Source organism: Cannabis sativa, chromosome X (assembly GCF_029168945.1).
Source record: "Cannabis sativa cultivar Pink pepper isolate KNU-18-1 chromosome X, ASM2916894v1, whole genome shotgun sequence".
NCBI classification, from domain to species: domain Eukaryota; kingdom Viridiplantae; phylum Streptophyta; class Magnoliopsida; order Rosales; family Cannabaceae; genus Cannabis; species Cannabis sativa.
Genome location: NC_083610.1, coordinates 984442 through 1000543, shown reverse-complemented (window position 1 = coordinate 1000543; position 16102 = coordinate 984442). Strand labels below are relative to the sequence as shown.

At 37.5% G+C, this 16102-nt stretch overlaps 2 protein-coding genes across 5 annotated transcripts; both read left to right on the top strand.

The window, feature by feature from the left end:
• The first annotated feature begins 7827 nt into the window (after nucleotides 1-7827).
• On the top strand, nucleotides 7828-8545 carry LOC133032814 (uncharacterized). Its single transcript, XM_061107335.1, has 2 exons — nucleotides 7828-7860; nucleotides 7907-8545. Exons 1-2 carry the CDS (start codon nucleotides 7828-7830, stop codon nucleotides 8543-8545), a joined length of 672 nt encoding a protein of 223 aa, XP_060963318.1.
• Nucleotides 8546-9211: 666 nt separating this feature from the next.
• Nucleotides 9212-14373, top strand: LOC115704993 (uncharacterized). Of its 4 annotated transcripts, none has more exons than XM_030632230.2 (6): nucleotides 9212-9520; nucleotides 9624-12634; nucleotides 13093-13318; nucleotides 13480-13731; nucleotides 13827-13902; nucleotides 14096-14373. In XM_030632230.2, the coding sequence occupies exon 2, from the start codon at nucleotides 9638-9640 to the stop codon at nucleotides 12611-12613; it is 2976 nt and encodes a 991-aa protein (XP_030488090.2). In that variant the 5' UTR covers nucleotides 9212-9520; nucleotides 9624-9637; the 3' UTR covers nucleotides 12614-12634; nucleotides 13093-13318; nucleotides 13480-13731; nucleotides 13827-13902; nucleotides 14096-14373. The 4 variants fall into 4 exon arrangements, with proteins under 4 accessions (XP_030488090.2, XP_030488096.2, XP_030488103.2 ...); XM_030632236.2 differs by having other exon boundaries at nucleotides 9619-12634; nucleotides 13147-13318; XM_030632243.2 differs by having other exon boundaries at nucleotides 9619-12634; nucleotides 13483-13731.
• The last annotated feature ends 1729 nt before the right edge of the window (nucleotides 14374-16102 follow it).

The following is a 16102-nucleotide window of genomic DNA, read 5'->3' as shown; positions in this document are numbered from 1 at the left end:
ATCTTGCGCCTTTTTCTTTTGCCTAGGGGTAGAGGTAGGGTTTTTCTTTTGGTTCCCTTCAGCGGGATACCTTATGGGGCTAGGCTCCCTATACTTTTGCTGTTGGGTACTAGGCGAGGATTCCTTTGGTTCCTTGCCGAGTCCAGCAGTCATTGCCTTGGGATGCACGTGGATGCCAGCCGCCTCCATGGCCTTTTGCATGGCCAGCATCACTTCTTGCATTTTTTGGTTTTGTGCTTTTTGGGCTTCGATCTCGGCTTCGTGATCGATAGCTTTTTGCCTGAGAAGCACCAACTCTGAGTAGCTACCTTCATCGTAGGCATACTCATCGAGTTTTCCCTCGTAGTCATCATCAGGAATTCCTTCTTCTTCCTCAGGACCCTCACCTACTCTTGAGGCTACATCTTCCTCATTTGGATCTTGAGCATCTTCCAGTGGGCGAGGTTGACGAGTACTTCTAGTCTCCACCATTCTTGTGAAGTGAAGTGTATGTTTGCAGTAGCTTTCTTCAGCTCTCAATGAAAGCACCAAAATGTTGACTGAGGTTTTCGGCAACCAATAAAATATTATAAGATTATAGAGCTGTAAGAAAATTAGAGAAGGATTTTTACGTGGTTGGGGCGTTAATGAGCCTTAGTCCACGAGTCTATGTTATTTATGGATGTATTTAATACAGAGAATGTATTTGGTGAGTGTTTCACTCTTATACATACAGAGAATGTTCTTGGTGAGTATTTACTCTTCTTGCTCTTGTGCAACCCAAGATTCTCGACCCCATTTAATGAGCTTTGAGGGGGTATTTATAGTGTTTTTGGTGGGGTGATCCCCAGAACTATTGTACAAGTGTATCTGTAAGTATCCATAAAGTTGGGCATTCCCAATGAATATACCATGAGTAATGCATGGTCAAATCCCTAGGTGCTGTAGGGCTTTTATGTGGAATATCCTTATTGTCTTTTGACTGATGTGACTCTTCACAGTGTAGCCGTCGATAAACTTAAATGATCATTACTTTGTAGCTGCAGGTTGGAGGTTGTGTCGTCAGACTTTATTGCGTGTAGCAGTCCCAACACGCTTCCTCCCATGCGGCATTAAATGCGACTTGATTGCTCAGGGGAAGCCTGACACCTCGCGGAGATGCCTTAGCGTTACTTGGGCTTCCGGGAGCATACGGGGCTCCCTACGCCTTCTCCGAGAGGCATGTCCCGGATGCTGCCTTATTACATAAAGACTTAGCAAATAGTTTGAATGCTAAGTCGTTTGATCCACGCGTCCTTGTCTGGTTGGTCCACATATATTGGGCAAAATCAGGGGCAACAGTAGTGTTTTCTTATGTTTTTTTTATAGGATTGGGAATCCAAGTACACCCGATCGGAATACTACCATTCCAGAGTTTTTTTATGCTTGTTTTTATGTTCTTTATTTTTTTGTGTTGTTTTAGTAGTGTTTTCGAGCATTGTCACATTCTCTTGAAATAATTATGTTCCTTTTCCCATTGTCCATTGCTCTTTATGAGAACTGGTATAGATTCCATGTCCTGTCATTTTTTACAATATTTCATTTACGTGGCCTTTTTTTCATATTAAAACAATAGTAAAATAACACTACAAAACAGTAATTTGTTCTTGATTTAGTAATTTTTTCTCTATGTCAGATTTTATGGTGTTGATTTGTCCGTCCTCAACCACGAAGGAGAGTTGCCGTTTGTGTTTTGTTACTGTTTACATTATAAAAGTAAATATATTGGGCCTAGGCAGTATAAAAGAAATAAAAATGGGCTTGGACAGTAAAAATATAAAGTTTACCGGTCCCAGTATTTTTGAAAACATTTGGTAGAAAAACAGTATTTTTGTAAGTTTTCCTATTTTTATTTTAAAGTGGATCATTTTTAAATAGTAACCAATTGGTATCTTATCGACATCTCATAACCAATTGGTCTTAAAAATATGCATTATTTATATATATATATTATATTATACTATATGTCAACTATAAGCTTCAACAATAAACTTAATTACCAAAATATATCTTAAATAATATTATGAAATCATAATATAATTTTTAATTAATAGTTACTAATTTAGATATTTACAAACCTCGCTAATAAATTATGTAAGTTATTTTATTTTATTGTAACACATTAGTTTCTTAAATAAATTTGAAAATAACACAAATGTTGCTAAAAAGAAGAAAATAATGTGAAAGATTCTTAAACAACGTAATATAATTTAAAAATAAACACGTAATTCTAAAAGTAACTAAATAAAAAAGTAACCAAAATGTATATGAAATCATTTTTATATAGATATTTTCATGAAAAGATAACTCATTGGTATTTTATTGATCTTTTAAGTAACTAAAATGTTGTCTCTTTATGCAAAAAAAAGTAAAAATATATCTTTTTTTTATATATAAAAAGTGGGGGTGCTCACGGATTGGTTTGGTCCGGATTTTCATAGTTTTTGAACCAAACCAGTATAACGGTTTTTTCAATATTAGAAACCAAACCAGACCAAAAAATTTCTCAAACCAAACCAAACCATTAGAACGGTTTGATTTGGTTCAAAATTACGGTTTTATGTGGAATTGATAATTATTCATAATTTTTTTTAGTAATTGTACTATTTTTACTAAGTTTTTAATTTTATTTTTCAAAATATATATTTAACATGATAAGTAATAGATCTATAAAATATAAATAATGATATAAAAACATTCTCAAAAGTCAAACATAACATAAAAATCTAAAATTCATGCAATAAAAAACTTGACACACAAAAAAGTTCTAAATTATACATATAGTCATATATAAAAAATATATAAATTAATTATTTATTATAAACGGTCCGGCCCAGTTTAACCGTTAATTATTTATTATGAACCGCAACCTAACCATTACGACGTAAACGGTCCGGATTGACCAAACCACCAAAAACGGTTTCCCCAGTTACGGTTTATAATGGTTCGGATTGTAGTGGTCCGAATTTAAATCGCGATTTCCCGGTTTATATGAACAGCCCTAATAAAAAGTAACTTACTGATATCTTATTTGCATCATAAACAATTAATTATTAAATAAATATGTTATAAATTTTGGTAATAAACTATGTGGTAAATTCCTTATATGGTATCTTTGAGTAATTATCAAAGTTACACTATAAAATAAACTTATTTAAATATTACATTGTAACTTTTAAATCTAAAATAATAAAACAGTTTCTAATAACTTTTAAAAATTAGTTGGTATAATAAATTTTGTGTAAGTCATTTAGTTGCACTTTGAATATTAAGTAAAAAAAATATTACTCTTTGATTTACTAAATATTAAAGAAACTAAAATGATGCTTTTGTTTTATTTTTTTTATTGACAAAAAATATATGTTTCTCACAAATTAAAATGATCATTTTAAAAAATAGATTGCAATAGTATTTTTTTGAGACAAAATAATTAGTAGTGTAATTAAAATTCTTTTTTAAAACAAAAAGAGAGAAATAAATATTAGTTTTTTTTCTAAAAAAAAGGTCAATGTTAAGTGCAACGAGTCAAATGCATGCTTTTATTAATAGTATATAACTGAATACTGATGTGAATCCTAGGCCTCCAATTCGGTTTACCTATGTTAGAAGGGGTAAGCAAGGGAAGGTTAGTGATGAATTGGCTTAGGCAGGGGTAAGTTGGTAATTTCAGTTAGTGGTGAGCTACCTTTTGTATTGTGTGTGAGTGTTTGTTTCAGTTATGCATTTTGTAATAGAGAAATCTCTACTGCATCAGGAGAGAGCTGCCTTAGCTCTCTGCCGAGTGTGGGGGATTATCTCATTTTGCCTTTAATTCAAGCTCACCTATTGATTCAATCCGACTGTGTTTTCTGGTTTACCATTGTATTGTTGCTGCTGGTTTATTGTTGTGTTGCTGCTGGTTTATTGTTGTGTTGCTGCTGGTTGTTGAGAATTGTATTGCAGGTGCTCATCAATTGGTATCAGAGCGGGCGATTCCGGTGAATGCCGTCGACAAGAATGGAGAAAAAGGTTGAAGGAATAGAAAAGGGTCTCGATAGTGTGAAGAATGATATTCACACTATTAAATCGATCCTCGGCGAGTTCAAGGAAACCCACGAACGGACGGTTTCAGGATTGGCGGAGCAAATCCGATTGTGTTTGAATGGCCAAGCAAGGATGGCCGACGAGATGTGCTCTCAGCGTGAAAGTCAGGGGCCGATGATGAGTTCGGGACGAAGGTCTGTCAATGAACGACCACCTTCTTCAGCAGTAATGGGTTTGAACGGACGGGAAGGTGATTTGGGAAGACGATCGGAGTTCCGGGCCAGAAAAATCGAGCTCCCTGTGTACTTCGGCGACGACCCCGATGAATAGACATATAGAGATGATCGTTACTTTGGGCTGCAACGCCTGTCGCCGACGGAGCAATTGGAAGTGGCTGTCATGTGTTTGGAGGGAGCGGCTCTCAATTGGTTCCGATGGGAGAATTCTCGGCACACCATTGGTTCTTGGGAGGAATTTAAGGCGATGATCATTCGCCGGTTTCGATCGGCCCATGAAGGTTCCATCTACGATCGCTTCTTCTCCCTTCGTCAAACCGATTATGTGCAAGAATATCGCCAGAAATTTGAATCTCTTGTGACAGCGATGGGAGCGATGGGGGATCAAGGCTTGCAAGCCGCCTTTGTCAATGGGCTCAAGATGGACATCCAAGGCCCACTCCGATTGTTGCATCCCACTGGGTTAATTCGAGCCATGGAGTTGGCTGAATCCATTGAGGCAAATCAAACTTTGGTGAGACATCATAGGGTGGGGCCCAATAGATCCTTTGTTAATCGGCCCACTCCTTTAATGATTCCTAAATTACGTGCTTCTCACATGACATCCTCACCAACTTACTCTACTACTACAGTTCAGAGTAAATCAACTTCAGCTTCTTCATCATCTTCTCCGACCAACTACAAGCGATTCACGGAGGCTGAATTGAGAGAAAAGAATGAAAGGGGTGTTTGTTTCAAGTGCGATGGATGCTAGTTTCGGGGACATGAATGCAAAGAAGCCGAATTGGTGGTGGTTGTGGTTCAAGATGAAGCCCAAGAAGAGCCTCCGGATGATTTAATTGCTGAAATGGTTGGACTACCACCAATGGGATCGGCGACGGAAGCCCAAACTGTTGAGGTGTCGTTGCATTCGGTGGTGGGATTAACTCCTCCAAAAACGATGAAGATGTTAGGGTCTATCCTTGGTCATGATGTGGTGGTGTTAGTTGATAGCGCGGCAACTCACAACTTTGTTACGGTGGACTTGGCCATTAAATTGGAGCTGCCAATTACAAGCACGGAAGCTTATGGGGTTCAGCTGGGAAGTGGGCAAGCGATCAAAGGTACGGGGGTTTGTTGAGGAGTTCCTTTGACCTTGCAAAGCATTAACATTGTGGATGATTTCCTTCCACTTCCTTTGGGGAATATAGATGTGATTTTGGGAGTGCAATGGTTGAATACTCTCTAGAAAACCACCCATCATTGGCAAGAGCACACTATGGAATTTAATCTCGGTAATCAACGGGTGGTTCTACAAGGGGATCCCACTTTACACAAGACACCGGTTTCTTTGAAGACTTTAATGGCAACCTTACAGTCAGAAAAGATGGGGGTTTGGGTGGAGTTAGGCTATTCAGCTGTGGTGGCAGCAGTGGAAGAGCCTTCCGAAGCTATTTCTGCTTTGTTGCAGTGATATACGACAGTGTTTGAGGAACCCCAGACTCTACCACCACCTAGACAGCATGACCATGCTATTACCTTACGACCGGATGCAGCCCCGGTGAGTGTTAGGCCATATCGCTATCCCCAAATCACCAAGGATGAGATTGAGAGGTTGATTGAACAAATGAAAGGAGCAAAGATTATACAAGATAGCAACAACCCCTTCTCGAGTCCGGTGTTGTTAGTCAAGAAGAAGGACGGTAGTTGGCGGTTCTGTGTGGACTACCGCGCCCTTAACCGAGCCACCATTCCAAATAAGTTTCCCATACCCGTCATTGATGAACAATTAAATGAATTACATGGTGCTCAAGTGTGCTCTAAAATTGATTTGCGCTCAGGCTATCACCAAATCAGAGTGCGGTCGGAAGATGTTCCTAAGATGGCTTTTCGCACTCATGAGGGTCATTACGAGTTTTTGGTCGTGTCGTTTGGTCTTACTAATGCTCCTGCCACCTTCCAATCTCAGATGAACACGATTTTCAAGCCTTGGCTGCGAGAATATGTTTTGGTGTTCTTTGATGACATCCTGGTTTATAGCCCCGACGAAGTTACACACTTACAACACCTTGAGCTCGTGCTTCAAACCCTCCTCAAGCATCAGTTTTTTGCTAATAGGAAGAAGTGTTCTTTTGGGCAGCGACGGATTGAGTACTTGGGTCATGTTGTGAGTGGCCAAGGGGTTGCGGTGGATGATACGAAGATCAAAGCCATGTTGGATTGGCCTCTCCCTACTTCGATTAAAGCTCTACGAGGGTTCCTTGGCCTTACGGGGTATTATCGTAAGTTTGTCAAGAATTATGGCTCTACTGCTCGCCCTCTGACAGATCAATTGAAGAAGGACAGCTTTGCCTGGTCTCCGGCAGCCACTGATGCTTTCAATTCCTTAAAAACAGCCATGACTACGGCTCGTGTTAGCCCTTCCAGATTTTACTAAACTGTTTGTGGTTGAAGCGGATGCCTCCGGTTATGGTCTAGGGGCAGTTCTGATGCAAGAAGGGCGGCCCATTGCTTATTACAGCCAGGTTTTGAAACCTCGAGCTCAACTTAAGTCCATCTATGAGAAGGAGTTAATGGCCATTGTGTTGGCTGTCCTCAAATGGCGGCCGTACCTGCTCGGCCGCCGTTTTATTGTCCGCACCGATCAACAAAGCTTGAAGTTTCTCTTGGAGCAAAGATTGGTGACCCAGGAACATCAGAAATGGCTGGTCAAACTTTTGGGGTATGATTTTGATATCCACTATCGACCGGGGGTGGGTAACCGAGCAGCGGATGCCTTGTCTCGAGTGTAGCCACTTGAGTGCTCCGTCCTTACTACTACTACATGGTTGGATTGGACGGTGATTGAACAAGAAATCAAGCAAGATCCTTTCCTCTCTCGAGTAGTGGCAGATTTGGAACAAGGGAAGGATGTCTTGGGTTTTACGTACGAGAAGCAACGTCTGTTATATCGGAAAAGGCTTGTCTTGGTTGCCACATCATCCTTGATTCCACATTTCCTACGGGAATACCATGGTTCTCCAATCGGGGGTCATTCGGGAGAGTATCGGACTTACCTTCGCCTTCGGGGAGATGTTTATTGGGTAGGCATGAAGGCTCAAGTGGGGAACTTTGTGCGAGCTTGTGATGTGTGCCAACGGAACAAGCACTTGGCCATGTCTCCGGGGGGACTCTTGCAGCCTTTAGATCTCCCCGCCCAGGTTTGGGAGGATCTGACTACGGATTTCATTGAAGGGTTGAGGAAATCGGAAGGAGTTGACACGATCTTAGTGGTTGTGGATCGTTTGAGCAAATACAGTCACTTTATCACCCTCAAGCGTCCTTTTACAGCCCGCACAGTTGCAGAAGCCTTCCTTCATCAGGTAGTCAAGTTGCATGGGGTTAATCGGACCATAGTATCGGATCGTGACCGCGTGTTTCTCAGTCATTTTTGGGCTGAGCTGTTCCGCCTCCAGGGTACTGAACTCCGCCATAACACCACCTACCACCCTCAAACTGATGGCCAATCGGAGGTGGTCAATCGTTGCCTTGAGACTTAACTTTGTTGTTTGGCCTCGGATCGGCCTAAGGCATGGGCCAAGTGGCTGTCTTGGGCAGAATACTGGTACAATACTACTTTCCACTCCTCATTGGGTTGTACCCCATTCAAGGTGTTATATGGGCGTGATCCGCCAGCCTTAATCCGGTATTCAGAGGGATCCACTTCTGTCCTGGCCCTCGAACAGTATTTGGAAGGGCGAGATGGGTTTTTGGATGACCTAAAAATGCACTTGTTGTGTGCTCAACACAAGATGAAGGCAGCAGCTGATTCTTCTCGTCGCCATGTGGAATTTGCGGTTGGGGATCGAGTCTTCCTTAAGCTACGCCCTTACCGACAGAAGTCCTTAGCCCTTCGCAAGAATGAGAAGCTAGCTGCTCGTTTCTATGGCCCCTTTACTGTCCTGAAACGGATTGGCGCAGTGGCTTATTACTTGGACCTTCCCACATCCTCAGCGGTTCACCCCGTCTTCCATGTGTGCCAACTCCGTGCTGCGGTTGGTACGGCTCACTCATCTCCTACCATTCCTCCTACATTGACTGCTGATTTGGAGTTGTTGGTCGAACCTGCTGAACTTTTGAATGTGCGTCAACGGCCTACACCTACAGGAGCTCCTATGGAAGTGTTGATCCGTTGGAAAGATTTGCCTCTTTTTGAAGCTACTTGGGAGAAGTTCGACACCATTACGGCCCAGTTTCTAGATTTCAACCTTGGGGACAAGGTTCAGGATTTTGGGGGGGTAATGATGTGAATCCTAGGCCTCCAATTCGGTTTACCTATGCTAGAAGGGGTAAGCAAGGGAAGGTTAGTGATGAATTGGCTTAGGCAGGGGTAAGTTGGTAATTTCAGTTAGTGGTGAGCTACTTTTTGTATTGTGTGTGAGTGTTTGTTTTAGTTATGCATTTTGTAATAGAGAAATCTCTACTGCATCAGGAGAGAGCTGCCTTAGCTCTCTGCCGAGTGTGGGGGATTATCTCATTTTGCCTTTAATTCAATAATAGCTCACCTATTGATTCAAGCCAACTGTGTTTTCTTGTTTACCATTGTATTGTTGCTGCTGGTTTATTGTTGTGTTGCTGCTGGTTGTTGAGAATTGTATTGCAGGTGCTCATCAATTATACACGGTATTCTTGCTGACATGGAACATTATTATTTACTAATTATTTGTATAATGTTATTTTTGTAAATAAATTGTTGATTATGTATATTATTAAAAAAATCCTTTAAAAATACTGGATCGATCCAATCAAGTCTAAAAAATATTGGATGGATCCGATCCAATATAGGGATTCATCCATTGGATGGAACCGAACCGATCCAATAAATATTTATTGGATCGGCTCGGTTCAGTTGATCCTACAATATTAGATTGGATCAAAAATCTAACATCTAATATATAATTGGATTGGACCTAGATGAGTCTAAAAAGATTGGATGTGATCCAGTGAACAACCCTAATTCCACTTGTTCCCTCTCCGTCCAAACGGTGGCAACCACCAGCGATCCCTAGCTTAAGAAGAATCGATTTGATAAAAATTGTATTAGGTTTCTTAACCCTTAAATCACCATGATCAACACTTGCTCTGTTCTCAGGAGATAGTTGCCTGATCAAATGGAAATTTCAACTCAAAGGGGTTTTCTTGATTGTGACTTGTCCTGAGCTGAAGCTTACACCTTATGGTCAATCGCAATTTCAATCTCGAAGTCTCTACTGTACGAGAATCAGGTAAGTTGGAACACTCTCCCAGCGTTTTTGTTTAAATTTTAGTCCCAAAAACCTTTCACACAATTTGAGTTGTCTACTTGTTTTCTTTTTATGTTTAGTGCAGCATAGAAGCCTCACATGGCTTCAAAACTTATGGTAATCGCTTCCCATGAAGCAGAAAATAAAACAGAACACTCCCTGAGACAAGCATTTAAGCTGCTTGAGCCAGCGCTGAAACCCCCATTTTCACTCGATATCCCAAACCCAGAAGAGTACTTACAGCTTAACCGTGCAATAGTTTATGGGGTCTTATGCGAACCCTATTTAGCTAAAGCCCATATTAAGCATTTACATGCCGTTGTATCTGATGGGTATCGATTGTTTGTTGGTATGCTTGTGAAGGTTGTTGATGAATTGTATGTAAAACTTTTGGACTCTGTGAAAGTTCAATTGATATGGGTTTGTAAAGAAATGATCGATGTATCTGCTATTGGTTTTGATGGTCTCTTAGTGTGTTTATTGAGGCAAATTGTTGGTGGAGATTTTAGTAATGGCAATTTGTGGCTGTGTTCTGAGCTGTTGAATGTCTTTATGACTAAATGGGATACTCTTTTAGAAGCAGAACCAATGATTTTAGCTAGTGCTTTATACACTTATCTTCGATTATTAGCTGATCACTGTAGGTTAATTCACAATACAAATTTAGGGGCATTAAAGCGATTGGAGGTTGAGTTTTGTGTTAGAGTGTTGAAGCAACAGTTTCATTTGTGCCTGAGAATTGGGAGAGATCTCATTCGTCTTTTACAAGATTTGATTCACGTGCCAGAGATTAGAACTATCTGGAAGGATTTGATATTCAATCCAGGTGAGTTTAAGACTCCAGAATTTTCAGATATATCACAGCTTTATTGCACGAGGACATCTAGTAGATATTTTTTACTTAGGATTACTCCAGAAATGGAGATTCAGTTGAGGTTCTTGTTGACAAACGTGAAGTTGGGGAGCCAAAAGCGCCACCAAACATGGTTTACCAAGAAGTTTTTATGTGGCCCAGAGAGGGAGACTGTGATAAGTGACATTGTTCGGTTTATATGTTGTGCACATCACCCGACTAAGGAAATTATTCAGTCGGAAATTATTCCAAGGTGGGCGGTTGTAGGTTGGTTGCTCAAATGTTGCACAAAAAATTATGTTGAAGCCAATGTGAAGCTTGCTCTGTTCTATGATTGGCTCTTTTTTGATGATAAAGTAGACAAAATCATGAATATTGAGCCTGCAGCTCTGTTAATGATAAACTCTATACCAAAATACGTTGATATGACACACACTCTTCTTGAGTTTTTGTTCCTTCTTGTGGACTACTATGATGTGGAGAGGAATGATCTCATAGTTAAAGGTGTCTCATTATCCTTTAATGTTATTGTACAGTTTCGAGTTATTCACTCATTAGATGTCTTGTTTTCTTGTGCTGTACTTTCACCCTTTTTGAAAGAAAGGCTTGTAAATCTTCTCTCTGGTAAGAAGCTGGAAGTCTGTACAGGCTTGGATTCATCAGATGTTCCCCATAAGTCTGCAACACCTTCAGTATGGAACAGTTCATTTGAACTGGAATCTCCAACACCATCAGCAGACCAAGAAACTATATTTTCAAAGAAAGGTGGATCCGTTTGCAAACTTTCTGATGCTTTGGATTTGACTCAAGATGATTCGGTAACTTCTGGTCATCAAATTAATACTATAGGGAATTTGGTTGATAGATTTGAAGAAGCATTTCAGACACCAAATATGTGTCTCAAGACTTTTGAACAATTATTAGTGTCTTTTGTAGATCTTGATAACCGAGGACTTGCAAGTGTTTTCACTGAGCTTGAAGTTTTATCTTCTAAAATAGCCAAGCTATTAGAACTAAAGGGTTACAAACTATTTCCTCCATTGGAATTTCTTCAAGACAATCCTGATTACGATGATGAGGTAGGGTCTCCCACTGCCTTAATACTTCGATTCTTTGTCTTTTCTCAACATCAGAGGATGCAAGAAATGCTTTTGTTCTGGGAAAGGAATGGCTTTCCTGTTGGAGCACGGTTATTATCATATGCATCACGACTAGCTTACGAGGAACAAGTGAGTAACTGCTCCGTAGATGAAATGATTGCTAATGAATCTGCTAAAGAGTGTAAATCAAACGTGAACTTACTCTCTTTTCATGTTAATGGCTCTCATACTTTTTTGAATGCCGAAGGAGATGATATCCGTGAAATGATGAATAATAGTTCTAAAGTGGACAAAATATCCATCTCAAAGTTGGTAAATAGTGCGTTTGTTTCTTACCGTTGTTTCCTTTCTAAGAAGATCTCTATGTTATCAAAAGAAGATACATCTTTGCCAAAACTCCTTTGTTCTGACATAATTTCTTGTTCTAAATGGAAGAGGAGAAATTTAAAAAACATGTTCTGTGGTGTCTTCTGTCATCTTTCAGATTTATCAGTTGGTGATGAAGAGTTAATCAAGTTAGTTGTGAATCAACTGAGTCACAATCATCTTCTTGACATCCAATTTGAGATTAGCCTGAAGAAATTCTCCATATTTGGCAAGAATAATGAAACTATTTCCAATATTATTAAAAGCTCTTTGAATTGGGGTTGCCTGCTGCAGCATAAGTTATGGGGTTTGATTAGATCAGAGTTTTCAGTTTCCAAAATTGAAGTGGAGAAGATAATTGAGAACTTCTTTTGCTCATATGCTGAATTAGATGAAAATACAGGTGCCATAGCAGTTGGAGGTCTTTTGACACTGTGTACTTCTTGTACACCCAAGCCTGAGCTAGTTGGAACCATCATGTCATTACCTAATAGTGCTTTCCAAAATTTTGGAGGTGCTGTTCTTTCTACATGGGCTGCTGCTGATGCCTCGATGTTATTTGATAGTGTAGCTGTTTTTTCAGAAAAACTTGGTAGCAACACTGAGGTTGTAGATAGTACAGATGGAATTATGATAAACCATTCTGCCATAATGTGGCTGTTAGATTATTTTAGTGCACATGGATTAAGTAATGCTGATTTGTTAAGTAACTTCTCTAGAAATATTTCTAGCAAAAACACAAGGAAGCTGCTTTGATGGATGGCCTTTCTTCTGATGGTAAGCAATAGATGCTAAATATTTTTAATTTTATTTCCCCCCTATTGGTTCACATATTGATCTGTTGGTCTGGTTCATAAACATTCTCTTTTTGCTTCTAATCGTTGTTCGTACTGTTTGTATAGGCTGCGTTTTTTTTAATTTCTTTTTCCTAGACGTCATTACAAAAGTTGATCATCGGTTTACATTTTGGTTTTTTGGAGTGCTATTGTATTATTTGTATCTCTTTCACAATTTAATCATTTTATTGTGAGTAATAGTTTTACATTCTTATCTTGTTTGTCACCTTTTGCTTGGAAACTGTTATTAGGCTTATAGATCTTTCAATTAGGTTCAAGTTGAGTTCTAGTTTCTTCTTTGTTATGTCCTTGCTTTTTTATGGAGATTTTATTTCAATGGATTTGTGAGTAGAATGAGGACACGAAAACGTTTAACTTATGGTGATCTGATTTTCTCAGGCATGACATGACTTTCTTGTTAAAATGGATTATGATTAGTTGAATATGACTCAGGTTGAGAGGGAAATGGTGTGCCTCCAGTTTCGGTTACTGTTGGTGTTGAAAATGTTGCTGCATCGTTTCATGAAATTGGTGGAAAATGAGTTTAAACAAACTGACCACCCAAATGAGCCTCTTGATACTGATAGGCCTACTCTGCGCATTATCTCAACCTTCGATTTTCAATGTAAGCTTATTTCTTGGTCCCTTTACGTGGTTTGTATTAATATGTATCTTTTCTAGCTTCTCTTTGTTTTTTTCTTTTCTTTTTTCACAATCTTTATTAGTTCTGCTACTAATTCAGTTCTTTATACAGTAATTTGAAAGTTTATATATTTATTTATGTAGAAGATCAAAAAGGAAGCCGTCGACAGGAGACTTGCGGCATCAAGAACAGTGTCGGTGGGTGGCAACAGCACCATGGGGAGGAGGCTTCCACTTTTGTCACTCAACAATCGACAAGATACTTCTTCGAATGCTGTAAATACTACTGTCGTCGAGGGATCAGATACTGCAACTGTTGTTGATTTCACAAAAGATGAAGTTCAGTTCAGGCCTTGCTATATGAGAAGTTCAAATCAACCAAAGTTTGATATCAAGGTTTGTTTAAATTAATATTCCTTAAAATCTTCTTCATATATGATTGATTCACTGTTTGAAATATATTGTTTTGATTTGGTGATTTTCTTGTGTAGGTAGGGATTAATGCCATATTTGGCTGTGACAAGCATCTGAGTTCTCACCTCAGTGTTTGAACATCTTATTACTCAAGTAAGTACAACAACATAATAATAATTGTTAACTCATGTCATGCACATCATATGTGTTTTTATCCATTTTGATATTGTTCTTTCTCTATGAATGTTGTCTCTGAGGTTTTGGACTTAAGTTTTGTATTATAACTAATTGCTAGTTTGGTCTGATTTGGTTTTGAACTTAACATGGAGTACTCTGCATTTTGCAGCCTGCAGCAATGCGAAAGAGAAAAGCTTCACAAGAGCCTGGGCAACCATCACCAGAGGCTGCTCGGGACGACCCTAAGTTTTTAATGAATAATTATTTTATTTTTATGTATAATTAACATTAAATAGATATAATTAAAAAATATTTTTATTTTAACAGTGTAATTTAATTAACAGGAATATGAGTACATATTACTCTACAAAGCTAAACACAGTCTAAACATTTCTTTACAATTATATTCTCCTTTATAATATTTTTATAATCAAATTGTTTTCAACATCTCCTACCAACTCTCCCAAGTCACTGCATTTGATTTTCTAAATTGGTCTCTTTTTTTTTTTGGAGAAAGACATCAAAAATTTATAAATAATATTTGTTTATTTTTCATGCAGACTTTAACACTATATTTAGATCTTGTCTAAGAAATGGCCTTTATGGGTGGCATATAACTAAAAGGCCTATAGTAGATCATAACTTCTGACTGTCTATTCACATACCAATAAAAATGATATTTTTATAATAATTGGATGAAAAATATACTATTTCTAAATTTTGAAATCTTTTTATGCAGAAAATGTAGTTCTTTAAAAACTCGTTTGTAACGTCGTATTAGGTCGTATTGTATTGTATTATATTGAATTGTATTATATATCATATTTTTATATAATACTATGTTAAACTTTAATTTATACTAAAATATTATATATTTAGGTGTCCATAGAAATTAATACCACATATAGTTTTACATAAAAATATTGCATAAAATACAATTAAATATAATACAATACAATACGACCTAATATGGCCTTCCAAATGAACCCTAAGGGATAATTACACTACATACTGAAATTTTCAACTTTTTTACTTTTATACTGTGGGACGGATTTTTTTTCAAAAATACTGTGTAAATTTTATATTGTGTACTGTGTTAAGTTTTCACTGTTATTCTACTGTTGTTTTTCAGTTGTTTTACTGTTGTTTTTAGTTGTTTTGTTTTGTGTTCTACTGTTGTTTTATAAAAACACAATATTTTTGAAAAAAAACTTCGTGAGACAGTATTTTTGTAAAAATTAACCCAAATTTCAGTATTTTTGTAAGTTTCCCTTCTTAGGGGCCTACATACAGGCTTGTTTAGACAAGTGGGCCTAAGCAAGAAAAAGTTTGAGCATTCAATAAATTTATGGGATTGCCATACCATTTAGTAGCTATGAATTGCTAAAATAACATCATAGGACACATTTTATTAAACAAAATACTTGGAGGTTATTAAAAAAAAAATATTTTAAAAAACATTCTGAAATAAATAATAGCATTGTGTATATATATAAATATATATCATTTTGGATAATTGTGTAGTTGGAGTATTTTAATTTAGTGGCCATTGCTATATCAATTTCTAAGAGTCAATGTTGCAAAGGTGCAATATTACCTCAATGAGAAGAGTTAAAATGTTTTATTCTATAGATGTGTAAACATGTCATTTTTCAAAAAGTAGAAAAGCTTAACTTAATTAATCCATTTTCTTAAATATTATTTTATTTTATTTTCTATGTTAGAATTATATTCATTTGTACATAGTTTTGTAAGAATCTTATCCATATAAAATCTTCATTTTGCAGCCAAAATGTTGGAAAATTAAATATAAATTAGTGAAGTCAATGCCTTCAATTTTCTAATCCATTATCCATTGTCAACATGTTTTTTTTCCTTTCAATATTATGATTTCTTATATATATGATGCAAATTTTCTAATAGAATCTTCTTCTTCTTTTTTCTTGTTATGAGTGGGAATTTTATTTATAACTTGAAATATAAGTGGAGAATTTGATCATCTAAAAATAAATTTAATAAAAGATAAAACAATTTAGTTTCCCTTTTCAAATAAATAAAACATTTTAGGTATTATTCTAATAGTAGATAGAAAAATTCATTTGTAGAACTCATATGTCATAGAATAGAATAGCTCAAATTACTTTCATCCATTAGGAGAAAAAGAAGACAAATAAAT

Bases quoted from the DNA above. Each gene is read 5' to 3' on its own strand.
- LOC133032814 (XM_061107335.1), top strand. From the start codon at position 7,828: ATGGGCCAAGTGGCTGTCTTGGGCAGAATACTG. The intron at 7,861-7,906 runs GTACAATACTAC...ACCCCATTCAAG, and splicing joins CTGTCTTGGGCAGAATACTG to GTGTTATATGGGCGTGATCC.
- LOC115704993 (XM_030632230.2), top strand. From the start codon at position 9,638: ATGGCTTCAAAACTTATGGTAATCGCTTCCCATGAAGCAGAAAATAAA.